Genomic DNA, 27,685 nt, shown 5'->3' with positions numbered 1-27,685 from the left:
GCACCTTGAATAACATTTATTTTCTCACAGATATATTATACATGAATGATTAAATAATATGTATATCACACATAGGCCTACAGTTAGGAAAAACATATTCATATGCCTGTTGATTTCATGTTGATTTTTTCTTGACCAATATTTGCTCAGACTGAAAAAGGTTGTAAGACATTGTGATAGAAACATGGAAACAGAAAAGACGTGTTTTCATCTTTCTTTTTTTAAATCTTTATGAACAATTGCTTGTCCAAAATGATTCATACCCTTTTTGAATAATCAATGGAAACATCTTTGTTTGCCATAACAGCTCTCAAAATGGCCCTCATGAAAGTGCACCTTTCAGCAGAAATCTGGATTTTGAGCAATTCTTTGCCAATTGCCATCACTCTAGCCTTGCGCTCACTTATTTTTCTGGGGTCTGTATTTTCATTATCTTGTTTTTCTACATTGTCTTACAACCTTTTGGCATGCAGCAGTGCCATTTTCAGTCAGAACAAACATATTGGTCAAGAGAAAACCAACATTAAATCAATGTTTGCCAGGGTATCATTTTGTTCCCAACTGTAGGCTACAGTGTATAATGAACAGTGACATTTTTAAAGATCTCAGTGAAGAAGCATAATCAGGGATATAGTGGTAAAATGAGAGGGGGTGACCATGGTAAGGTGGACTGTGCCATGCTGTATCCGATTTTTATAAAAGGCATTCATGTTTGATGATGGTGGATGTTAAATGGTTCTTGGAGCATTGATGAGTGGGTGTGGATAAATACATTGTGATTTTTTAAAGTTAAAAGTGGCCATTGGTGAATAAACTCTTCTGACAAGTGGATAAACTTATTCCTGAAATTTCAGAGGTGGCTAAACTGCGTTTACTGTACTCCAGTAGGCCTAACTGCTCTGCTGCTCTGATAATATTCACTGCTAAGATGATGACTGTCCGCCGGAACGTGTTCCATACCCACCATCTGCCACACGATGCCTTTATGGTGCAACACTTCCCAGCTCACATGTACGAGGAACTTCCGACAAGTACATGCAATGCTGCTGCAATGTGTAAATATGAACTAATGTTAGGGCAACAACTTTATCGTTTATAATTACTGGGTGTGTTATAAAACGAGTAAACTATGGAAGCTCTACAAGAGGAGTTCATGGGCATGACCCATCAGGAACTGGCGGCACCAGTAAATACTGTGGAGGTGAGAAAACTCGCATGAGATGTGATTGGAAACGTGATAATATTACAGACGGTTATACTAGAAAATATTATGAATGTGTTCAGCAGATATACTCTTGGTTGTTTAGTATGTCTATAATTTAGACTTTAACTTATTGGCAGGGACTGTAGATGTAGCAGATCATTCAGATAGGCTAACAAGCTATGTGTAATGGAAATAACTCTCAATCCATGTCTGTTTACTCAGGAAAAATGGAAACTGCTCCCGGCGTTTTTGAAGGTGAGATTAAACTATACGGTTGTTCACCACTGTGTCTATTATTTCTGCTTTTTACACTGACGTGGATTCACTTTAAACTTCCAACTTACTCTGAATATAGCCAGTAGATCTCATGGCGGATCACTCTCATTTAGAAACCTTTTGGATGCAGCAAGTGATTCCATGCAATTGTAGACTGTTTGCATTGTAATTTGTTGCATACTTGAGACTGTCAACCTTCAAACTGTCATTTCATATCCATCATTAGGTCAAAGGCCTTGTGAAGCAACACATAGACTCATTCAATTACTTCATCAATGTGGAGGTAAGCTAGTGCAAATAATTGACATCTATATGTTTTCCATAAGCATTAGTCAATCTCTCACTGCCTCCCACCTTTCACCCCTAGATAAAAAAGATCATGAAAGCCAATGAAAAGATCACAAGTGATGCTGACCCAATGTGGTACCTCAAGTAAGTGGCTCTTTTTTTTATGTAGTTTTTCATGTAGTAAATTACCCCACATGCTCACACACTCCTACTCACAATGTCTCTGTTTTCAGATATCTCAATATTTATGTTGGCATGCCAGATGTGGAGGAGAGCTTCAATGTAACACGACCAGTGTCTCCACATGAGGTGATTATCTACAAACGGTTGCTAATGGCTCGCTACTCTGTGCTCTATATGTTTGTAACAGATTATAGGTTTATTAATTTGTGGACTGCTAAATGAATCAATATTTAACCAAAATCACAATTTTAACTAATGCAGTTAGCTTATCACAAAGGCTGCAATTATATTAATCGTGCTAATCTGTCCCAGTGCTTAATCTTCTCATATCTATGATTTTTATATTTATGTCATCCCCCTTGTGGGACAGACAGTGAATATTGAACGGTGGAATTTCGAACTAAAGCTTCACTTTCAAATGAAATCACAAATCGAATCACAGTTGCTTCATCTATCAGAAAAAAGGCAATTAGATCATTTCCCCCAAAGTGGTGCAGCCCTAGAGCTTTGTAGCAAATGTAAGAGCTGATCGGTGTGTTTGTCTGTCCGTATGCCTGATCAGTGTGTCTGTCTGCTCTCTTATACCCCGTAGTGTCGGCTGAGAGAAATGACGTACTCTGCTCCAATCACAGTGGACATTGAGTACACCCGAGGGAGTCAGAGAATCATCCGGAATGCCTTGCCTATCGGAAGGTTAATTAGCTGTGTTCATGCTGGTTATTGTAGTCTTTTTGGTTGTCAAGAGGCATCTTTTTGAAGTCCTCCAGCAGTAGTTTTGATCCATCGTAAGTAAAGGTGTCCTTTTTTCCCCGTTGTTGCCTAGAATGCCCATTATGCTGCGGAGTTCCAACTGTGTTCTAACAGGAAAGACGCCCATGGAGTTCTCCAAACTAAACGAGTGTCCACTGGACCCAGGCAAGTCACGCTTCAGCCAATCAGTGAACCACATGCATCCAACTCTCAGACACAAACTGCTACATTTTTCTCATGCTAAAGTTTGAGTCTTTGGATTTCATATTTTGTTTGTGTGCAGGTGGCTACTTTATTGTCAAAGGCCAAGAGAAGGTTATTCTGATCCAAGAACAGCTTTCCAAGAACAGGATCATTGTGGAGCAGGACAGGAAGGGCGCAGTGGGAGCCTCCGTGACCAGGTAACCTTCCAGCTTTTTGGTCATCCAGAATGGCCTGTACAGCAGGTGCTCCCAGTTGATAACCTCTCTGGTGCCTGAGCTTTTGTGTGAGTGTGTGAATCTGTGGTCTAAATGGTTTGTCTGGTGTTGTGTGTCCACAGCTCCACCCATGAGAAGAAGAGTAGGACCAACATGATTGTAAAACAGGGCCGCTTTTACCTGAAGCACAACACCTTGTCAGAGGATGCACCGATTGCCATCATCTTCAAGGTAGGACCTTTAATTAATTTACACTTACACACACCAGCAACTGCACTGATAAAAGCCAATCAGCTTGCTAGCTGATTTATTGTGGCAAAATATTTGTCACTTTTAAGCAGCAAAAGCTACCCTAACATTTCCATGGAGTTTTAGACCCAGATCAGAATGCTACAAATGTGTATAGCTTGGGTGGCTGGCGAGAACAACAGACCTGTTTATCACTCATTCTTATAGCCATATGACAATAAAAGGAGGATTTAAAGGCCATTGATGGTTGCAAATGGCAACAAAATATACTAAAAATGGTAAGAACAAACATGTAAATGATTCTTCAGAGTCTGAACAGTAGGTGTGTGATGGAGATATGGCAAAGAATGGCCAAAAGGGGGCGCCACAGCCTAACCATAGTCTCACAAAACCCCTTGAGGTGCCTGTGTCCTATAATTATGGAGAATGCAGACAAAGTAGATGTAATAGATTTCTCATACAGTGGTGGACCATCACAGCTCATGCTCCTGTAAATTATTTTAATGAGTCATTTGATCTCTTAATGCAGCACATATTGAATGTTTTACAGTCGAAACAATTGATTGTATCTTGTCCTGTCTGTTCAAACAGTGCTTCATAGAAAAGTCTGAGGCTAATTAAGAGTTTCTCTTCCATATGTTCCCATGCCCCAATGGGAATCTATTCATCTGTTGGTGCTTGTTCTATCCTGACCTCCGTTTTTTAATTAGCATGCCGCGCGCACCCCTAGATCCATGTGAGCCCAAGAACCCAGCGCACTCCTCATCCATATGGGAATGCAGCTCCTGACTGCTCCGATGGCTCCGTGGCTAAATTGGCAGCTAAGTGTCAGTTTAGAGTGTTTACTCTGCACTCGGGCCTGCACAGCAAACGCCTGGGAGCCCCTGCTCCACAGAGCCTGCAGAAGGGCCAGACCCCTCTGCTCCCTCCGCCCTGAGCCTGCGTCTACTCCCCCCCCACCCACCACACACACGTACACACACACACACACACACACACACACACACACACACACACACACACACACACACACACACATACAGCGCCCACCTCCCAGCGCCCAGCTCCAGCGTTCCCACACAGCCCCATTAGCATAAGCAAATGTCAGGGAACCCTGGGACTTCCCTCTCCACTCCTGCCAGCCGAGCTCTCCTTTTCTCTGCCTCTGCCTCTGCCTCTGCCTCTGCCTCTGCTCGCCCCTTCCTCTACCCCTGCCCCTGCCTCTGCCCCTACCTCTGCCTCTGCCTCTGCCCCTACCTCTGCCTCTGCCCCTGCCTCTGCCTCTGCCTCTGCCCCAGCCCCTGCATCTGCCTCTGCCCCTGCCCCTACCTCTGCCCCTGCCTCTGCCCCTGCCCCTGCCCCTGCCTCTGCCCCTGCCTCTGCCCCTACCCCTGCCCCTGCCCCTGCCTCTGCCTCTCCACACACACACCCCTAACCCACTGACCTGAAATGAAATCTGGATTGTATGTGGCTCTATTCTGATATATTATTAGCTTTCATTAATTGTGTATGTGTATGTGTTCCTGGAGGTGAATGCAGGTGTATGGGCTCCTGTCATATGTTTATGTTGATGGTTATTTTTTTTAGCAGACATTTCTGTCCAAAGCGACATACAAATGACAACAATACAATTTGGAAATTGGTAATGCTACATTAAGGAGAATAGCAATAATAAACAACATTGTCAGTTCAATTAATAACTCAATGAAAATGATTAAATACTATGATATGCAAGCCATAACACATAAGAAATGCTTAATAAATAAAGTGCATGTTGAACAGATATGCCTTTAGACCCCTCTTGAAAGAGTGGTGGCTATACTGTATAGTGTTGGAGTATCTAAATGTCACCTGTTCTCTACGCATCCCTACATCTGCTACGGTAGTCTCATTTTGCTTTCTCCTCCTGGAGTCTAATTTACATTCCTGCCTAATTAGTGCACGAACCACAACCAACCATTGATATATTTTGTTTTGTTCATGACACAAAACCTCATAAAAACCTACTCCAGTGTTTAGCTTCATGATTAACAGCCCATAGCATAATTTAGCATCACTCAGTGTACTCAGTCTTCCCTTCAAGATATATGCATGTTCACTCCTCCCTTAACTCGTACTCTAAGACAGTCTACCACAGAGGCGTCCCTTCTTTTTTCTTCCACGAGAGTTTAAAGTGCTCTGGCACTGCAGTTGAATTTTAATTGGGCTGTGTTGCTTAAGATTTGTAAATTAATACTTACTTAAATTAATACTGCAATGAGACTTTAAAAAAGGACAGATCATTTCAGGCGTATGAATGTTCTTGCCTTAAGACCTGTTCCACCATGTCCTCCCCTCCTCCCCTGTGTGTCCTGCCAGGCGATGGGTGTGGAGAGTGACCAGGAGATTGTGCAGATGATCGGGACGGAGGAGCATGTGATGGCTGCCTTCGGCCCCAGTCTGGAGGAGTGCCAGAAGGCCCAGATCTTCACACAGACTCAGGTACAAACACACACACACACACACACACACACATGCACACCTACCTTTGGCTTGAAAGATCAGTTCACAGCAAACCAGATCTATGGCAAAATAATAATAGGTGGAAAGAAGATCAGAGTGATATTGAATAAGTTTGACATTAAATCCTACTGTACACTCCGCTTGTGTGCCTGGATGTTAAGGACATCAGGGTCTTGTTATGATGACATGTTAAGGACATCAGCGTCTCGTTATGATGACATGAAAGCATGCAGTGGAAAAAGGTCTGTTGGTTTGTTTGATGGCGAGGATATTCGTTCACACATTACCTAAGAAGTCATTTTATCTTCTACAAAGAGAAGAGGAAAAAAAGCTTTCATGTGTTGGAGCCACTAGTCAGCCCGGTGGTATTTGAGCACACGAGAGCAAGGTTCAGACCTCTACCTCCTCGAAGGGTGAGAGGGCTTCCGCCGCGGTGGTCGTCCCTGCCTCCTAGCAACCCCTGTCTGAGCCCCTCTGAATGTCTGCTTAGCGTAGCGCTCCTGTGGCCCGTCCCTGCGGCTGTGCTCTCATTGTGCTCTATAGGGCTTTAATGAGTTATATGATAAGGCCGCGTGACCTGCCTCATTGTCCACAAGACAAGACACATGGTCACAGAGATTACAACCCACTGCTGTAGCAGGCTGAAAAATTACATCTCTTTATTGATTCATGTAGAGCTTCTCAGTGTCTGGACAGCTACACCGGTCATTTAACATCCAGTGCGAAGTCAGCTTGTATACCCACCTAAAGAAGTTCTTGGTAGAAGTTTTTTCTTTACTTGCACCAAATGAATACAATTGTGCTCATAACTTTTGACCTTTTGATGCTAATAAGAGGAATAACAGCAAAATCATCTTTTGGAAAATGTATATTAATGCCTTAATTAGAAAAATGAGGAAAAATTCCAACCTTTGTGAACACAAATTGTCTTTGTGAAGGAATAATGTAACGTAAATAAATACATGTTTTTACTTTCATACATTTAGTTCAAGATGAATTTCCAAAGCGTTATTTTTTTATTCCTCTTTTTCTCAACTTTGGCATGGGTTCATAAACTTATGAGAGCTGTATGTGGTCGGTAATTTTTTAATAATAGTGTCACATTTGGTGGTGAATTATCTACACAATTACAATTATCTGGATTTAGGACTTTTAGATAAAATTGCATCCTCAGTTAATGGGATGGGAAGCCCATAGCAAATTAAAGTGGGCATGGACTTGCATGGGAAAAAAGAAGCCCATGCAGCCTGACCGGTGCTGCCCATGCAGCCCAATAAGCCCATGCAGCCTGACAGGTGCTGATTGTGTGTGTGTGCGAGTGAAATGTCTGGTGGTGGTCAGTGTGGCAGAGAGCCCCTGTGAGCTGCTGCTGCTGCTGTTGCTGCTGTCCACTGCGGTCAGCTGCTTCGCCTCCAGTGTGGGTGGTCTGCAGGAGAAGCCCGCCGCCACAGTGACCTTCGACCCAACACACCAAAGCTGACCAGTCAGCACGGCCGGCGCTGTGCTGACTCAGGTGGAGTGTGTGTTTGCGGACGGACATCCATGTGTGGTGTGCTAAAGGCCTGTCAAGTCCTCAGGCTCTGCCTTGGAAGCTCCAGCACTGCCTTGAGTGTTGGCAGGTGCATCCAGTGGGTTTCTTATTAAACAACCTGGAATGTTTCATTTTTGAACCACCTCTCCATGGCAACCTGGTTTTTGTCAGACATGATTAGTGGCACCATGATGTAAGGCACAAAAAGACAGCGTGATCCATTTCCTCCTAGCTCAGTAATTAAACCCCAATCCTCCTGTCCCTGCTCTTTCTTTGAGGAAAACAAGCACCAGACCAACGTCTGCAGCCATTCAATGTATTAATGGCCGAAAAATTGTTCACGTTCATTAAGGCATGTATAAGATTTTCTGTGCGCTCCAAACATCTCGGCCCTGTTCATTTGTCTGTGATGTAATTATGTCTGTGTTTGTGTCTGTGCTTAGGCCCTCAAGTATATCGGGAACAAAGTACGGCGCCAGCGGATGTGGGGTGGACCCAAGAAAACCAAGATGGAGGAGGCCAGAGAACTGCTGGCCTCAACCATCCTCACCCACGTACCTGTAAGTAGCCCCACCACACACACACACATACCTGTAAGAAGCAAGCACACCTGAGACCGACCACACACACACACACACAGATTCTCAGTATTCTCATCAGCTCTAAATATGCCCTCCTAATCCCCCCCCCCCCCCCAGGTGAAAGAGTTTAACTTCCGGGCGAAGTGTATTTATCTCGCCGTGATGGTGCGGAGGGTCATTCTGGCCCAGGGGAACAACAAAGTTGATGACCGAGATTACTATGGCAACAAGCGTCTGGAGTTGGCTGGCCAGGTGAGTGTGTCCAAGTGATGGTTCTTTCATTAGTCTCCCGCTGCCCTTACCCCTCTGTGAACCAATGGGGGTGTGTCTTTACAGCATCATTACTACATCATTACTGCATCCATTTTAAAGAGGCGTTATGAGATGTTTGTCTAAAGATAACTAGCAGCCAATATGGCGTAGGGTGACCAAAAACAGCACAGCACACTTGGAAAACTATTTGTTGGAGTGGAACGTAAACTTCTGTTAATGAAACTGTAGCTCTGCCTCCAGACTGAATTGCTCAATAACTTAGACCTACACGCACACACACACACACAAACACACACACACACACACACACACACACACACACACACACACACACCGATCCACATCCATTGATGGTTGTCGATCACAGGCATGTGCCAGCAGATATGCCCGCTAATCTCTCACCTGCCTCTGTCTCTATTCTTCCTCTCCCTTTATCCCCCTCTTTCCCTTTCTCTCCCTCTTTCCCTTTCTCTCCCTCTTTCTTTCTGTCTTTATTAATACCTTCATTATTTCTTCCCTCTGCTTTGTTTGCCTGTTTTTGTTGTCGTCCTCCATCCCTCGTTCCCAGGCGGTGTGCTTTTGTCGCCTCTGGAGTTGGTGAGGGGGGAGGGGGGGTTGTTGCGGCGGGTGAGGATGAGGGGGGGTTGGTGGGCTAAGAGATATGCGGCGGTGGCGGCGGCACCAAATCCGAGGGCTGTGCCCGTGCGAGCGCTAGCATGCGGGGTGCTTTAAGCGCGCTGCCACAAAAGAGCCGCGGCTGCCTTGACTCCTGCGATTGAGCTAATCCAGTGAGCCAGGCTCTGATAATGTAATTATGTCTGTCTTCGGGCTTTTAATTTCCAACACCCCCCCCCCCCACACACACACACACACACACACACACCCACAACACTGCCAACCTCCTCTTGGTCGAGGGCTCCGATGGAACTGGGGGGTGGGTGCAAGCTGCAGGGTCCCTTTTCAGCCAGGGCTTATACACACACACACACACACACACAGTGACACAAAAACACACACACACACACACACACACACACAGTGACACATCCACACACACACAATCTCCTCACTACGCAATTACGATTCCCTGACATTCAACTAATTGGCCCGCCTGTGCGGCTAGAGCTTAATTTCTTTATTAATTTTTTCACCGCCGCTTGTTTTGATGTATGCAAATATGTGTGTGCGCGGGTGAGAGTCAGTGGAACGAGGCGAGATGAAGAGGGTGCTCTGCTCTGCGGCGGCGCTGCTCCGAGTGTGTGTGTGTGTGTGTGTGTGTGCGCCTGCTCCGAGTGCTGAATGCCCTGGGAGAGGGTCCAGGTTAAGCTTATCGCTCCGACGGGACACCTGTTAATTAAATCGGCCTGCGCGGCCGGCGAGCCGATAAGGGGAGAATGAGATGGCGCCCGACGAGCCAGATGGGCCCGTGTGAATGGCGGCGGATGAATACGCCGCTCGAGAGACGGTGGCACGTCGTCGTCGTGGGTTGCTGGAGTGCTGCAGCACCTGAGAGATTAATCAGCTATTAAAAGTTCAGCTCAGTGGAGAGTCGAGTTAGTGTGTGTGGGAAGAGTGGAGTTAGTGCGGGAAGTTGGAGGCCCACGGCGTCTCAGCTTGTGTGAACGCTGAAAGTCTGGTGCATCCTGAACTACTTCCTGCGACACTATTGGGCCACTCGCATTTTAGATCAGTGCGCCATTCCGTGATTTGCTATCGATGTCCGCAGTGTGTTTCTGTGTACTTGAATTTCAATCAATTGAAGATCAATAAAGTATCTATCTATTTACTTCTACAAAAGAATTTAGATTGTTGAACTACATTGAAGATGTTCAGGATTGCTTGCTTGACTGACATGGGGATGTAGTTTAAGGTTCTTCTACACTGTCTCAAGTCCTGTTCATTCCTCTTCTCTGTAGCTGTTGTCGCTGCTGTTTGAGGATTTGTTTAAGAAGTTCAACACGGAGCTGAAGAAGATCGCCGACCAGATCATCCCCAAGCAGCGAGCTGCCCAGTTCGACGTGGTCAAGCACATGAGACAGGACCAGATCACTAACGGCATGGTCAACGCCATCTCCACCGTGAGTGGGAGTCGCCCGGCAGTGACCCTCTTTTGACGTGCTGGATTCAAAACCCGAGACTCTCACCGTCTCTCAGTCTGTTATATTGGCTAAATGACCCGCACGCTAGCTCAATGGTGTTTTTTTCCCCCAACGGCACCTTCCAGGCAGCACAGCCTATAAGGCACTACCTTTACCCTATTCCTAACCCTAACCCTCTCAACTCTCATCCTACCCCTAAACTGAGGGGAGTAGTGCCTTGAAGGCAGCGCTGCCTGGAAGGCACCATTGAGGGCAAATAATACCAAAGAGCTGCCAAAAGACCCTGCAGCTCATACTTTTTTTTCTCTCTCTTTTTCATCCTCTGCTTCTCACGGTTTTGTGTTCTCTCTTCCCTCCTCTGTAGGGGAACTGGTCACTCAAGAGGTTTAAGATGGACAGGCAGGGCGTGACGCAGGTGCTGTCGCGGCTGTCCTTCATCTCGGCCCTGGGCATGATGACGCGCATCTCCTCCCAGTTTGAGAAGACGCGCAAGGTCAGCGGCCCGCGCTCGCTGCAGCCCTCCCAGTGGGGCATGCTGTGTCCCTCCGACACACCTGAGGGAGAGGTGAGTCGTCCGCCCGCCCTGGCTGACCAAGCCATATTTATATATTAAGCACTATTGCATGCACCCCATCCACATTCTGCACAGGAGAGCTAAATATGTAGACGAGTGTTTCATACACACACACACACACACACACACAGGGCAAAGCAACAAATGAACAATTCAGCAGTCCGCATGTGTGTGTGTCCCTGTAGGCCTGCGGCCTGGTGAAGAACTTGGCTCTCATGACGCACATCACCACAGACATGGAGGACGGGCCCATCATCAAGCTGGCCTTCAACCTGGGCGTGGAGGACGTCAGCCTGCTGTGTGGGGAGGAGCTCTCCTACACCAGCGTCTTCCTGGTCTTCCTCAACGGTGAGCACACACACACACACACACACACACACACACTGAGAATTATGCACAGACAGAAGCTACATGCATATATACCATAGTACATAGTACAAAGAGTTGGCCTGAATTATACTGGGTTTTTGTGTGTGTTTTTTTTTTTAATGCACAAAGACGTGTCCATAATTGCTCATAATTTAATAATACTGCTTTGCATAAAGAGGTTGCCTTCAAAAAGATTGAAGCTACAGTCTTTTGTAGAAAAAAAATATCCTTTTATATTAAAAGTCCAGCCAACCCCTGGACCACAGAGCTAACCAGCTCCCTGAAGATTAGCTTTCAATGTCATGTTGTGTAGGACGGCCGCTCCAGTATTAATTAATGTATATGTTCTCTAAAGCGCTGATAAAGTGCCGTTAAACCAGCTGCCTCCCTGCTTAATTAATTAACCGCAGCAGGTGTCAAAGCAGCATCGGGCAAGTAGAAACACACACACACACACACACACACACACACACACAGACATACCCATACTGTATATGTGCGCACACAACTGCAGACAATCATAAATGGGTACACACACACAAAAACCCAGTTCAATGTTGCTTCACAAAGCACCTCTCATGTAAGCCGCACATTCGTTGTGTGTCCTGGCAGACCACCATGCACTATCCATCTCCCATACCAGCAGTGTAGCTCAAGTATGATATGTGCGTTTGTGTGCATGTGTGTTTTGTGTGTGTGTGATGTGATGGTGTGAATCTGTAGCAAAAGGAGTTAACAGCCGCCAGACTTGTAACCTGAGTATACAGCACTCAGCTGCACGTGTGTGGGGGCTAGAGGGAGGGGGTACATGTGATGTGCTGTGTCACTTTTGTGGATATACGTACATGTACAGTATGTTTATGTGTGATGGAAGCAATGTGTCTATGTTTCCTACAGTATGTGTTTTATACTACTTTTACCAGTGAGACCAAAGACGATTTTCATGCAGGCATGAAACCATATGGTTATGGTTATGCTTATTTAGCAGACGCCTTTGTCCAAAGCGACATACAAATAAATAACAATACAAATTAAATTAACAGTGAACAATTACAAAATAGGGAGAATAGCAATATTATCAATAAAACAATTATTTTAAGCACTAACCTGTAGATTGTATTGTATTGTATTGTATTGTATTGTATGCTATAATCCTGCACCCTGACAGCAATGTCCAAAGAGGCATCCCTGTTGGCATGGCAGTCAGAGACACTGACCCCTGTCTCCCTGTCTCCCTGCAGGTAACATCCTGGGAGTGATCCGTGACCACTCCAAGCTGGTGAACACCTTCCGGCTGATGCGGAGAGCGGGCTTCATCAACGAGTTTGTGTCCATCTCCACCAACCTGACCGACCGCTGCGTCTACATCTCCTCCGACGGGGGGAGGCTGTGCAGGTATGTGCTGCTGACCAGGTGAAGACGACGTGAGTCAGACCAGTGAAGCGAGTGGAACCTACTCACGGCCACCATCTTGGTTTAGACATGGAGAATATGGATCAGTACAGTATGTAGGTTAAGGACAAGTCACGGAGTGCTCACAACTCCTCCAATGTAAGGACACTTTCATTTAGTAGACTGTATATTGACTCATAACTTGATTATAGTGTTAATGTCATTGTTCGTGACATACATTCATCGGTTAGTTTCCTCTATAGTCATACAGACAGAAATATTGACCTTAAGATCCTTGTAATTAATACAGATGCATGCAATAAATCATGCTTCATTCAGCTGTGTAGATAACCATCACTAAGTCAATATTAGGAATATGAAGAGAACAGTGATCCAAAGATCTGACTTCAGTCAGCTGGAAGTGCCAAATGTCAGTCCGAATTAGTAGATTAAACCCTCAGATTATGAATATTATTTTCTGGAGGTTCTCTGGGGTGGGTGAGGTTCTAATATATGATAATGAGCATACTATATTATTTCTACAATCAATAATCTCACTTCATTATTATATGACAACTCCTACAATGCTACTTATCTATAGCCACACTACTGTTGTTTATGTAATGATTGGCGTGTAGACTTGTATCTATTGGCTACAAGCCAGTGTCTCTGCTGATAATGCGTGGTTGTCTATACACTTGCATTGTCTCCACATGCTAGACATGGAGGCGTGTGTGACGTTATCAGCACCTCCATCATCAGCGTTCTCAACGCGGCCGAGCCAAGTGTGTATGGTGGGCCTGTGTGTTGTGCCTCTGCGTGGCGTTCAGTCTCGGCAGGCTTTGTGAGCGCGTCCTCTCTCTTTCAGACGCCTCTTTTGTGTGCGCTCTCTTTCAGGCCCTACATCATCGTGAAGAACGGCCAGCCGGCCGTCAAGAACAAACACATCGAGGAGCTGTCTCAGGGCTACAGGTGCTGCTCTCTCGCCTTCCGTACGCCACCACCCTCCATACACCACCACCCTCCATACACCACCACCCTCCATACTCCATACACCACCACCCTCATACACCACCACCCTCCATACACCACCACCCTCCATACTCCATACACCACCACCCTCCATACTCCATACACCACCACCCTCCATACACCACCACCCTCCATACTCCATACACCACCACCCTCATACACCACCACCCTCCATACTCCATACACCACCACCCTCATACACCACCACCCTCCATACACCACCACCCTCCATACTCCATACACCACCACCCTCATACACCACCACCCTCCATACACCACCACCCTCCATACTCCATACACCACCACCCTCCATACTCCATACACCACCAACTACCATACACCACCACCCTCATACACTCCATCAGCCCTTAGCATAGTCTCTTATCTTATCGCTAGAGGTTACAACCACCACCACCCTCCATACACCACCACCCTCCATACACCACCACCCTCATACACTCCATCAGCCCTGAGCATAGTCTCTTATCTTATCGCTAGAGGTTACAATTCACAAGTCCTCTTGGGCTTCCATTTCACTTGTGGCTTGATTTTCCGATTTTTGTATAAGGTGAATTTCACTGTATATGAAATGTATGTATTCAGTGTAGTAACTGTAGTAAAGATGATGTATTAACAATTTACTAACGCTGTCCCATCCCCCCTCAGGAACTTTGAGGACTTCCTGCATGAGAGCTTAGTGGAGTATCTGGATGTGAATGAGGAGAACGACTGCAGCATCGCCCTGTATGAGCACATGATCACCAAGTGAGTCCTGAGCTGCTGTACTGTATGTAGTGGAGACAGGGCCTCCGATGCTGTCTGATGCTGTTGTGAGACTACTCTCAGCCCAAATGAGGTGTTAAGCACTCTCCTGTGTGTGTGTGTGTGTGTGTGTTTTCTTTTTCCAGGACCACCACACATCTGGAGATTGAGCCGTTCACTCTGCTGGGTGTGTGTGCAGGCCTTATCCCGTACCCCCATCACAACCAGTCGCCCAGAAACACCTACCAGTGTGCTATGGGCAAGCAGGCCATGGGTAAGGCACTGATTCTTTGACGATTAGTTTATGACGTCTGCCATGTAAATATGTTTATGGTTCTTAGCAGGTGCTTTTGTCAAAATTATTTTGTCAAAATTATTGATGTTTGTATGACTTAAAATATACTATTTTTAAGAAAAAGTTTGGTCAAAAACCTTGGCTCCATTTTTAGTTGCAACGAGTATAACGAGGTAGACTCGTTGGGGAAGTTGTTGATTGGAGTAGTTTGAGTAAGACCGTAATATGTATTTGCAGCGAAACGGCATATAGCGATTGCCTTGGCCGTAAATTCACTACATGAAAGTAAATCGCTACTTTAAGCCACTGCCCAGGCTCAAAATATCATTACACTTCTGTGATTGTGTGGAGAGGGTCCCTGCAGCCAAACTGTGGATAGTGACACCACTATCCACAACACACTGGCGAAGAGCAGTCACCCACACCTACAGCAGTATTCTCTCTCTCCCCTGTGACACCCACTGGCCTCCTGCATATCCTTATGGACAGACCTTCACCCACTCCAGTGCACACACTCATCATAATGTTTGTGTGTGTGTTCTGTTCACGCACACAGACACACACACCGAACGTTGACGTGCTTGCGCAGGGGCCCCATTGTGTGCTGTGTGTGTGCACAGGGGCCCTCTCCCTGCACTGTCTGCGGGCGCAGGCGGGCCCCGGCATTGTGCGGCCGCCCCCCGTCCAGGGGGTCAGTATGCTCAGCTGCGAGAGGGGCAGTGGGGAGCGGGAGACCCGTTACCAGCACGACCCCAGAGCTGTGGGCCGCCGCACACACACACACACACACACACACACACACACCATTGCCATTCAGCCCCCCCCCCCTCGCTCCACCCCCCTCCCCCCTCTCAGACCTTTACAAATAGCCACAGGGAGCGCAACTTTATTTGGTCCAGTGCCCTCTGATGTGAGTGTGTGTGTGTTGTGTGTGTGTGTGAGTGTATGTGTGTTGTGTGTGTGTGTGTGTGTGTGTGTGTGTGTGTGTGTGTGTGTGTTGTGTGTGTGGACAGGTCCTATACATGTGCAAATCTATCTGTGTGGCCCCTGGCCCATAATGGCAGGATCTGAACTTGTAGCCTGATTGTGCAGTAATAGCATCTGACAAATGTCAAGGCCCGAGGGGCGGGGGCTTTTGTGCCATAAACTGCCCCGCTTTGCTGCTCCAAACTCTAACAGCACCACACACTACCTACCCCACCCCCCAAACACAATCTCCACCATTGCCACACCACCACCCCCCACCCCAACAATACAAAGTAGCTTAAGCACATTCTGCCACTAGAGATGCATCCCCTCAGCCGCGGGGTGAAACCACTCAAGCGAGGGCGGCATTCAGCTGCTGGATGGGCTGTGTGACAGGCGATGGCTTCTCCAAAAGGATTATCTGTTGGTTAAATCTGTCCCTGTGTCCCTTAGTCATTCTGGTCCGGTGGCCCCCGCCCTGTGCTACATGCATTACGGCTCTGCCACACCTATTGAGCACACTGATTGATTGATTATCGAAAATCAAAGGCATCTGGGAGGGGAGGAGTGTTGGAAATACAAACTTAACTCATGAAGTTATTCAATCAAGTTATTGGCGTGTTTATCTGCTTCTGGTTGAGCAGTCTACAATCAGGTCTACATCAGGTTGTAGTCCAAATCTACAGGATGAATGACCGCTGCCATGTCTTAAGGATCCTGACTGAATGCCTGTTCTCTGACACCTCTGTGATGTGGTGATTGCAGAAAGCATTTTAAACCTCTAATGGTGTTCCTGTCGCCCTGACCTCTAGGCACCATCGGCTATAACCAGAGGAACCGCATCGACACGCTCATGTACCTGCTGGCCTACCCTCAGAGACCCATGGTGAAGACCAAGACCATCGAGCTGATCGACTTCGAGAAGCTCCCGGCCGGCCAGAACGCCACGGTGGCCGTCATGAGCTACAGCGGCTACGACATAGAGGACGCGTTGGTGCTCAACAAGGCCTCTCTGGACCGAGGTGAGCGGAGAGGGCCGTCCTGGCCCACTGACCCGGAGCAGGACACTGTGGGGCAGACACACACACACACACACACACACACCAGACACACACACACACACACACACACACTCACAGGGTCTCGCTTGAAAGGGAGAAACCGATGACCTGGAAAATATTAAAAGCTGACCAATCCTAATAATGGAAAGAGAGTCTGTTATTAAAGCAACATGATATTAGTAGGTGTTACTTGGCACTCACTGCTTATCTCAAATGCTATCAAAGTAACTTAAAGGGGAATTCCGGCGATTTTTCACATAGATCTCCACTTCTCGAGGTCACTGAGTATTCATTTATGAGCCTCCATGTTCAGGCCTCCAGAGTGTAGCACAGTAGCTACCTGGCTGCTTAAGCTGTTGGCTGTAGCAACTCGAACTACTGTAGGTTAAACTGATTGTTTTCTGTTTCTGAAATTCCTCTTTAACACACTTTAATGTTATTTGACAGGGAAGTGGGATGTTTTTTGGAACTTGGGGTAGAAAAAACAAAGCTCAAAAGCTTACAAAGCTAACAAAAGAAAAACACCAGATATTTCAAATTCAGCTGATTTCACCCGTGTCCGATCTGGATCCCACTAGCCGGTTGTTGCATCGTGTTGCAACAGTTGCTCGGTCCCTCATGGCCGTGTGATTGATGTTCTCAGGGTTCGGCCGGTGCCTGGTCTACAAGAATGCCAAGTGTACGCTGAAGCGCTACACCAACCAGACGTTTGACAAGGTGATGGGTCCCATGCTGGACGCAGAGACCCGCAAGCCCATCTGGAGGCACAGCATCCTGGACGCTGATGGCATCTGCTCCCCTGGTGAGCACTTCTAATGAGGAGAAGACAGTGGAGCAGGAACTCAATCCAGATATTATTAAACTCACTCTGCGTGTGTGTCTGTGTGTGTCTGTGTGTGTCTGTGTGTGTCTGTGTGTGTCTGTGTGTGTCTGTGTGTGTCTCTGTCTCTGTCTCTGTCTCTGTCTCTGTCTCTGCGTGTGTGTGCGTGCGTGTGCGTGTGCGTGTGCGTGTGCGTGTGCGTGTGCATGTGTGCATGTGTGTGTGCGTGTGTGTGTGTGTGTGTGTGTGTGTGTGTGTGTTTATCAGGTGAGAAGGTGGAGAATAAGCAGGTGCTGGTGAATAAGTACATGCCCACCGTCACCCAGACGCCACTGGAGGGCACTGCCCAGCCTGGTCAACCACAGTACCGGGATGTGCCAATCACGTAAGAATACACACATGTAAACACACACACACACACACACACACAACTGCAAGAGGCTGTTACCACACAGACACTCCTAAGTGTTTTAACTCCTAATAGCAGCTGAAGTGTGTCCAGTCATTGTCTCAGGCTGAAGTGAGGTGCTGTTTGTGTGTGTTGCAGCTACAAGGGCTCCACAGACTCGTACATTGAGAAGGTGATGATCTCGTCCAACGCCGAGGACGCCTTCCTCATCAAGATCCTGCTGCGCCAGACCAGGCGGCCCGAGATCGGAGACAAGTTCAGCAGCCGACACGGACAGAAAGGTGGGAACGCCCGGACCTGCTGCACATAACTCAGCACGGGGCCGCTACACTCCACACCACAGAACACACACACACACACACATACACACACACACACACACACACACACACACAAGCTGATATTCAAACAGACATGCACGCACGCACACACATACAGACACATACTCCTCATTTTCAGAATGCTAAGGACCTCTATTTCAGTGTTACTTCCAGTGCAATGGGAAGATTCAAGTCTGGAGGAAACAGTTAGTTCGTAATAATCGTAATATTTTTTTTGGAGGTTATTTGTGATTTTTGTATACTTTCAACAGATTTGTCAGGTACTTCTCCCACATTAGTCGATTTTCAGGAGAAATATCTAGCTGTGTTATCTATTTCTATCTGGATAGAGAATGATGAAAGACCACACTGCATTTTTTGACTGCCGTCACTGGATTACAGTATATAGATTGTAGTGTTGTGAAATTGAGTAGGTCTTTCTTGTACAGTCCTTGATTAGTTCATTTTGAAGGCTGAAGTTACTTTGTCCCATTGGAAGTTATGAAGCAAATAGTGTGGCTGTGACATTTGGAATCCCCCAGGGGTCAGTTTTGGGACCTCTTCTGTTCAATCTCAATATGCTACCTTTGGGCCAGATTCCACAAGACAACACTTGAGTGCTATAGTTATGCATATGATGCACAGATTTGTCTGTCTCTCTTACTCTGGCCCTTTGACTCCAGCCCAGTAGACTCCCTGTGTCAATGCTGAGAGCAAAGACATGATTTGAGAAGCCAATGTTTTCTTCAACTAACTAAGGGTGATTCAGAGATTATTGTGTTTGACAGCAAAGAGAAAAGTTAGTTCGTAATTTCAAACTAATTAATTTCAAATTCAGATTGTAAAAATGACAGCTTTGATGTGTAACAGTGGGGGGGATTAACTTGTGTCCTCTGTGTACTAGCTTTAGCATGCACACAGGCACTTTTTATAGATGTTACTTGCCTACTGTGGAGTCATTTATCCTATCTTGCTGAACTATACAATACTGTGCTTTTAGTTTTAGAAGTCATTCTAATGAATAAAACTCAAGGAAAAGTAATTTATTGCAAAACGCTGGACCCAATAAGTTGGACCCAACTTTTAGGCTCTCACATATGCACAAACTTTTAATCATCCCCTAAACTGCAGACTCAAATAATGTAGAAGTGAAACATAATACAGATAGAAGATAATACATTACTATTAATTAAATATGAAATATATTCCAGCATACATTTTTGTGTGAACCAGATCTGCCAGCTCTCAGACATATTCATAAGCCATTTTCAGCTGTGTCTGTTTGTTTGTGTGTGAGAGTGTAGTTTTAACACTAGTCCTACTTAGAAAACTGCCCCCCTCCCACACACACACACACACACACACACACACACCCTCAGCTTTTCGAGGGGCCATTTTTCAATTAATTGGCTCTTTGTCCGGAGCCAGACTATGCAAATGTTTCACACCACCACAGCAGTGCTGTAGGCCGCTCCTGGGAAGGAAAAAAAGCTCACCGCCCCCATTGTTTCATGGCTACTCCACAAAGGCAGGGCCAGCCTGATGTTTTAATCAGAAAGCTAACTGGCGCCATGCATAATTCACCCAGCTAATAATGAACAGGCACTGGAATAGCCAGTCACGGGCCCTGACAGCAATATGCTTGTGGCACCTCAACACACAGGTCAGGCAAGGGTCATCTATAGGGGTAAACAGGCAACTCATCACAGGCACGTCTGAGTTGTGCTGCGTAGGAGCTTTCAGTGGAAAAGTGGAAAATCACCAAGCGCTACAGTTGGGACATTACATTTCAGTAAACATTACTGAAAGCTCGTCACTATTATTTCTTCCAACAGGTCAGGTTCAAAGAGCTTTTTTCTCATTTTTCTCAATTTTTTATTTAAATAATTTTTTTATTTTATTTTATTGAGTAAATTATTTTTTTTGGAGGTTATTTGTGATTTTTGTATACTTTCAACAGATTTGTCAGGTACTTCTCCCACATTAGTCGATTTTCAGGAGAAATATCTAGCTGTGTTATCTATTTCTATCTGGATAGAGAATGATGAAAGACCACACTGCATTTTTTGACTGCCGTCACTGGATTACAGTATGTAGATTGTAGTGTTGTGAAATTGAGTAGGTCTTTCTTGTACAGTCCTTGATTAGTTCATTTTGAAGGCTGAAGTTACTTTGTCCCATTGGAAGTTATGAAGCAAATAGTGTGGCTGTGACATTTGGAATCCCCCAGGGGTCAGTTTTGGGACCTCTTCTGTTCAATCTCAATATGCTACCTTTGGGCCAGATTCCACAAGACAACACTTGAGTGCTATAGTTATGCATATGATGCACAGATTTGTCTGTCTCTCTTACTCTGGCCCTGTGACTCCAGCCCAGTAGACTCCCTGTGTCAATGCTGAGAGCAAAGACATGATTTGAGAAGCCAATGTTTTCTTCAACTAACTAAGGGTGATTCAGAGATTATTGTGTTTGACAGCAAAGAGAAAAAAAAAAGACAATTCTCATAATAAAGACCTCCACCCTCATGTAAGAATCAGATCTCTCTTCCACCAGCCATCCCAAAGACTTTTATTTCTAGTAGGATACACTACTGTCATGGTCTCTTAACTGGTCCTCCCAAAAAGACCATTGAACACCTGTACTGTAGCTCATTCAAAACAAAAGGAAAAAAAGATTCTCACGTGCTACTAGACTACTAGAGTATACACTTTTCAAGAATCAAGAAAAAGAGTCAAGTAGTAGAGCCCGGAGTCTACTCTAAGCATACCGAAGAAACATTTTGCTGTGATTCTGCATGTAGCTGGATCAAACTGCCCGATCATATTAGATGTGCCCTAAATGTATTGTCTTGCCATTTTAAAGTCAGCTTAAAACCATTGTACTTGAGCCGTATGCTTGCTCTTTTCTTTTGATTTTCTTATCTTTTAATTCTATTACTCTTTCGTATTGCCTTTTTATGTAATTTGAGCTCTATATTAATTCCGTAATAATTTTCCATCTTCTAATTTTAGTCATACTGCTCTCTTTTAATTGCTAGTATAACTGGCCTTGCCTTATAGTGAGCAGCATTCCCAGCACCCTCACGTGAGAGGACAGGGAGCTTCTCTGCTCCTGGGCCGTCCCTACCCTCCCTCCTCATTCCCTCTCTCTTATGCACTCATCAGCAGAGCTTGATCAGCAAATTATTTGTCAGTCACCCACATGTGCACACAGATATGTGTGTATATATATGCGTGTGTGTGTGTGTGTGTGTGTGTGTGTGTGTGTGTGTACATACACAGCTGTGTTGGCAGTGTTACTGTGCAGGGGAAAGTCAGCATGGGGGGCTTCTATTGTGTGAAGTGCCAAAGTATGGTAATAAGGGGTGATGGAAGACTCTACTCTCTCTCTGTGTGTGTGTGTGTGTGTGTGTGTGTGTGTGTGTGTATGTGTGTGTGTGTGTGTGTATGTGTGTGTGTGTGTATGCTTGTGGGGGGAAATGACGATCTGGGGGGACTCCTGGTGTGTGTGTGTGTGTTGGTGGACGTAGGGGGGTTGCGGTGGACCCTCGCCCCTGTGTGTGTGTGTGTGTGTGTGTGAGTGGACGTAGGGGGGTTGCGGTGGACCCTCGCCCCTGTCTTGCTTTTCTCTGCTGATTTCATGGCTCTTTCATCACACAAAACAAACAAGCCAGTGGATGCCTGCTCCAGGAACACTATCCCCTCTATCTCAATCTCTCCACTCACTTCTCCACCTTCATCTTGTCTTGCTCTCTCTCCACCACTTCTCTCCCTATTCTATCTCTTTCTTGCTCTCTCATTCTCACCTCACTTCTCGTATTCAACCATTCTCCCAACTTTTCTGCTGTCATAGCGTTTCTCTTGTTAAGTGTGTACGTTTTTAACCTGAACCAACGCAGCTCTCAGCCACACTAGACGGCCTGTGATGGTGCATCAAGCCCTGCAGGTCTCCCCTGCTGTTGCGTCTCCACACACAGGGCAGTGTCCCACCTGTTGAGAGACGGTATACGCAGCAGCGGGCACAAGGACAGCAGCTCCTCAGCACCGGTCAGTGAAACCTCCCTTCGAGGCAGCACCAGGCCAGCAGCGGGAAGTCCACCACGGGCTCTGCTCTGATGCGCGAAAAGAGCATCGTCCCTCTCGGCCCCTCTCGGCCCCTCTCTTTCCTCCTCGCGCTCGCTGAATGGCGGGCTTGGTTTTGCAGTCGAGGCTGCCACTCACTGTGGGCTGTGTTCTGTATTGGGTGCAGGCTGTTTGCTTAGCCCTCTCACTGTCCAGCGTAATCCCAGCAGTGCTCGTCCACACCCCTACCCCCCCCCCCCCCCCCCCTTCACTTCCTCCTCCTGCACCCCTCTTTCTCCCTCTCTTTAGCACTTGCAAATGGCCCAGTGATGTGTTTGCTCATGGGGTAGGCGAGGAGGGTGTGTGTGTGTGTGTGTGCGCGCGCACTGGCCCCTCTGTAAACATTTGCGTTCACACTTAGGGCGCGCTACCGTTGGCTGTCCCATCATGTGAATTCCTAATGGTTGTCCTCCAGCTCCTCTCTGCGTGTGATTGTGTGGCGCTGTGAGTCTCCACTACTCTGCTCCCTCTCTTGCTCCTCTTTTCACCGCACTGCATATGTTGAAGGACACTCACAAGACCGGTCCAGCCAAGGACCACAGACATAGACATAGACACAGCCGTAGAGCTGGGCTAGCTTTTGGGATTGGTACAGTATTGGTAGGGTCTCGGATCACAGCTTTTCTAGGCATCCTAGAAGAGCTGGAAATTCAAAGAAACTTGTTTTCGGATTCAGTTTCACGTTCATTTACTGTTTTGAATAACTGCAGAATATGAATGTGAAAACTGGTTATAGACATTCCTGATTATTCTCTGGTGATTTCACTCTGAAGGCACGAAGATGTTCCTTCATGAGCCTTATATTCATTGTATTGAAGGATTGAATTGTAATCTTTACAGTCTCTTTCCTTAAAATGACAATGCACCCAGCACAAAGAATCAGGTTGCATAATTAGGGTTGGGTATCGAGAATCGAGAATCGATGGGAACCGGGACTAGCTTTCCAATTCTCCCGGAATCGTTCAAAAGTTTGAATTTCAATTCCTAGTATCGATTCCCAGTCCGCGAACCGGAAGAAGAAGCCGCTAAACACCAACGAAGAAGGTGTTTGCATAACCGAGCTGAGGCAACAAGACGACAGTTCATAGATTTGATATTTATATTGTAGTTGAAAACAGCCCTGTGAGAAATTTATAGTAAAGTTCATAAAAAGTAAAAAGTTAATAGAATTAAAATTGATGGAGAAGATCAGACCGTTGGTTAGCTAGCTCATTTAAAATATCCAAACTTTTTTGACCCTGCCTCTTACAAGAATCGGAATCGAGAATCGTTAGGAACCGGAATCGAAACAAGGAATCGAAATCGGAATCGGAATCGTTCAAATTCAAACGATACCCAACCCTATGCATAATACTGAACATTTGTTCCAATGTCACCACCTGACATCTGATTTCCATTCATTAGTTCGACCAGCCTACAACAGTACCTCAGAGAAACACATAGCTTCAGATAGATAGATAGATAGATACTTTATTGATCCCCAAGGGGAAATTCAAGAATAAGCTTCAGAATAAACACAGATCTTTATTTTGAAACATTAAGGTAGAAAGTAATTTGGGTTATTGTGTAACCAGTGTCTATGTATGTGTGTTTTGTCTCTCTCAGGAGTGTGTGGTCTGATCGTCCCTCAGGAGGACATGCCCTTCTGTGATACGGGCATCTGCCCCGACATCATCATGAACCCACACGGATACCCCTCCCGTATGACGGTAAGATGCCCTCTGCCTGGAGAGGAGGATGGTGGGAAGAGCCAGAGCCTCTCAAAAATGCTTTGCGTTCATGTGCTTTTTTGCATACAGTACACACTTAGTTTGTTCCATAGTGCAAGTGAACAGCGTAGACCTGATGCAATCAGAGGCAATTCAATATGAGAGAATTTATGTGTTCACAAATTGCTGTGGTGTCACCAATTTTAAACCGTGATCATTAAGTCGTTATTATGGCGCTGTTATTAATGACATAAATTATTAAGCATCAGTAAGTCATGCACCTGACCTGTGGCAGCGTGTAAAGTGCGTGACCCCACTCTGGATGGTCAGGGGGCAGTGGGGTCAAAGGTGCCACGGCTCTTCCTGCCCCTGACCCTCTGGTGTGGGGATGAATGGCAGCTGCTTTGTGTGGGCCGCCGAGCGCTGATACACTTTTTTATGAGTTCCCACCATGCCCCCACCCCCCCCCACCCCTAAACTCCTCACCCCGGTTCCTGCTCCCACTGACTCACGAGATGTGCGCTGCGCTGCGGGACTGGGAGACTCTTGAGTGAGTCGGACTGGCTTTGTCTCCCCTATGACGGTGGTTTCAGTAATATTAGTCATCAATCACTATTCACGGTATTTCCCTAAAAGCGTCATTTCTGCCACCCCATTAACAAAACGCTGTTAATGCTTTCATGTTCCACCGTTACACTTTCCCTTTCCCGTTGAGTCTCTGTAGAGCTTACCCGACGTACACAAATGGCACTTTGTAGAGTGTTTATAGCCTTCGTGTGTGCTGTACCAGTAGCTGTTCACTTCACCGCACTGCTTGGGGAAAAGTAAACAAAAAGTCAGTGGAGGGATGTAGATAAACTTCATTTGTATTTCCGTTTTATATTTGCATTTTGTTAGCTTAGATTTTAAAAAAAAATGTACCAAGAAATATCTTGTCCTGCACACTTCAGTTCCAGATCATATTCAAATCGTTATAGAATCAGACGGAAACTTCGGAGCTTATGTCTCTTAACTTCAGCTACAGGTTGTAAGCAACAGACAGCAACCCTCTCTTGCTGTGCCACTCACACTCACTGGCTCATGTTGTTTTTAAAGGTGCCACTCCTGTTTTATAGCAAGACAAATTTTGTAGCCTATGAGTGATTTTGTTGAATGTTTTGCTACTTGCGACTTCTATCCATCATTGGTGGTAGGCTTAGGTAAAATTAAATTAGATGCTGCTTATTATATATTTTAGGAGCAAAGTGGCATGTTGCTGCAGTTTTTGGGTTTAGTTACATGTTAATAAGGGTGTTATTACACTCAAGTAATGGCACATAAAAGAGAATGAATATGTGATGAGGAGGGATTTTCTGTAGGGATATGAGGTGTGGATCTGAAGCTGTAGTGTGCTCGTCTATGCTGCTGCTGGATGCTAACGCTGCCTTGACGCGGGCCAGTAGTGTGCTCGTCTATGCTACTGCTGGATGCTAACGCTGCCTTGACCCGGGGCCAGGTGGGGAAGCTGATCGAGCTGCTGGCAGGGAAGGCCGGCGTGCTGGACGGCAGGTTCCACTACGGCACGGCCTTCGGGGGCAGCAAGGTCAAGGACGTGTGTGAAGACCTCATTCGCTACGGCTACAACTACCAGGGCAAGGACTACGTCACCTCCGGGATCACTGGGTAATGAGACACACACACACACACACACACACACACACACACACACACCTCTCACCAGTGCCAGCGCATCTAGACTGAGTTAGCACCCAAGTGGATGACTGATGTCTCTCCTGCTCTAAAGTGTTATGATGTTGTGTTGTGTTGTGCCATAGAGAGCCATTGGAGGCGTATATCTACTTTGGCCCGGTGTACTACCAGAAGCTGAAGCACATGGTGCTGGACAAGATGCACGCCAGAGCCCGCGGCCCCCGAGCTGTGCTCACCAGGTACGGTCAAGCAGCCCACTGGTCACTGGTCACTGGCCTCTCCTGATGTGATGACCTGAACCAGTAGTTGAAAAACAAGTAAAAAGGCAGCACTATGCATAATCACCATTTATTTACACAGACGCGTTTCGGCGTTCTGCCTTCCTCAGTGTGTATGAGGAAGGCAGAACGCCAAAACGCGTCTGTGTAAATAAATGGTGATTATGCATAGTGCTGCCTTTTTACTTGTTTTTCAATGATAGTTTATACTTTGGTCAGCTCTCTAAAAACATTATAAGTCTTGAGCGAAGCCTGCTCCCACCCTTACGAACTGAATCAGTAGTTGTCATTTTAAAGATTGTTAACTTTGATACCGTCGCACCCTAGGCAGCCTACAGAGGGTCGTTCCAGAGATGGTGGCCTGCGATTGGGCGAGATGGAAAGGGACTGTCTGATTGGCTACGGGGCCAGCATGTTGCTGCTGGAACGCCTCATGATCTCCAGTGACGCCTTTGAGGTGGACGTGTGTGGACAGTGCGGCCTGCTGGGCTACTCGGGCTGGTACGTCCACTCTGTGGGGTTTCATATGGTCATCAGCACATTCATGCTCCTCAGGCTCCTTGTTATAGACGTGTACTTCAGCATGTTATGGTCCCTCAAAGTCTCCTGTACTGTATGTGTGCATGTGTGGGGTTTCACATGTTCATCAGCACATTCATGCTCCTCAGGCACCTTGTTATAGACGTGTACTTCAGCATGTTATGGTCCCTCAAAGTCTCCTGTACTGTATGTTCTAAGTGCCCTTGAGCAAGGCACCTCACTGCTCCCTGAGCGCGGCTGGTTGGGCAGGCAGCTCACTGCTCTGGGTTAGTGTGTGATTCACCTCACTGTGTGTTCACTGTGTGCTGTGTGTGTTCACTAGTTCGGTTAAATTGGGTTAAATGCAGAGAATGAATTTCCCTCTCAGGATCAAAAAAGGATATACTTATATACTTCTACTTAAATCACCTCCTACTCCTCCAGCAGCCTGTGATGTTGTGCTCTTGTGCTCTTGTGTGTCTGCTCCAGGTGCCACTACTGCAAGTCCTCGTGCCACGTCTCCTCCCTGCGCATCCCCTACGCCTGCAAGCTGCTCTTCCAGGAACTGCAGTCCATGAACATCGTGCCACGCCTCAAACTGTCCCGCTACAACGACTGATCTGGAACCCAAGCTCACCTCTTCTCCAGACGCTCACACTCACACACACACACACACTGACTCTCGTTCCATCTGCGCACCTGTGATGTGCCATATCAGTTTTATGTTTACATGTGAGAGATGGCTTTTCCTCATCATGACTCCGTCAGTTACTGGCAATCAGTTACGTGGAGGAGGATTACGCCTCTTTGGCTCTGTTCATCCGTACAAAACAGAGAAGATTAGCACATTTAATGTGGCTAAACATTGGTTGACTGGATTCATGTAACTTCTACATGAGGACTTTTTTTGTTTGCCGTTATACATTTAGAATTGTCTAAAGCTTTACTTGTGTATATTTCTTGTTGGGTACCACAACTAAATGAGTAAATGGGTGAATAAACAGTATTATTTCA

At 46.3% G+C, this 27,685-nt stretch overlaps 1 protein-coding gene across 1 annotated transcript; it reads left to right on the top strand.

Moving 5' to 3' along the window:
- The first annotated feature begins 1,010 nt into the window (after window positions 1–1,010).
- polr3b (polymerase (RNA) III (DNA directed) polypeptide B) lies at window positions 1,011–27,685 on the top strand. The gene is made up of 28 exons (XM_062547161.1): window positions 1,011–1,201; window positions 1,427–1,459; window positions 1,707–1,763; window positions 1,848–1,912; window positions 2,002–2,077; window positions 2,544–2,644; window positions 2,775–2,866; window positions 2,985–3,102; window positions 3,243–3,351; window positions 5,728–5,850; window positions 7,846–7,962; window positions 8,101–8,235; window positions 10,173–10,334; window positions 10,720–10,920; window positions 11,115–11,277; window positions 12,540–12,693; window positions 13,588–13,662; window positions 14,389–14,487; window positions 14,631–14,758; window positions 16,558–16,767; window positions 17,450–17,608; window positions 17,894–18,011; window positions 18,174–18,316; window positions 24,082–24,185; window positions 25,681–25,847; window positions 26,000–26,113; window positions 26,480–26,653; window positions 27,161–27,685. Exons 1-28 carry the CDS (start codon window positions 1,130–1,132, stop codon window positions 27,288–27,290), a joined length of 3,399 nt encoding a protein of 1,132 aa, XP_062403145.1. The 5' UTR covers window positions 1,011–1,129; the 3' UTR covers window positions 27,291–27,685.

The sequence above is a fragment of the Sardina pilchardus genome, chromosome 10 (genome assembly GCF_963854185.1).
Source record: "Sardina pilchardus chromosome 10, fSarPil1.1, whole genome shotgun sequence".
NCBI classification, from domain to species: Eukaryota; Metazoa; Chordata; class Actinopteri; order Clupeiformes; family Clupeidae; genus Sardina; species Sardina pilchardus.
This window is presented reverse-complemented; position numbering and strand designations above follow the sequence as displayed.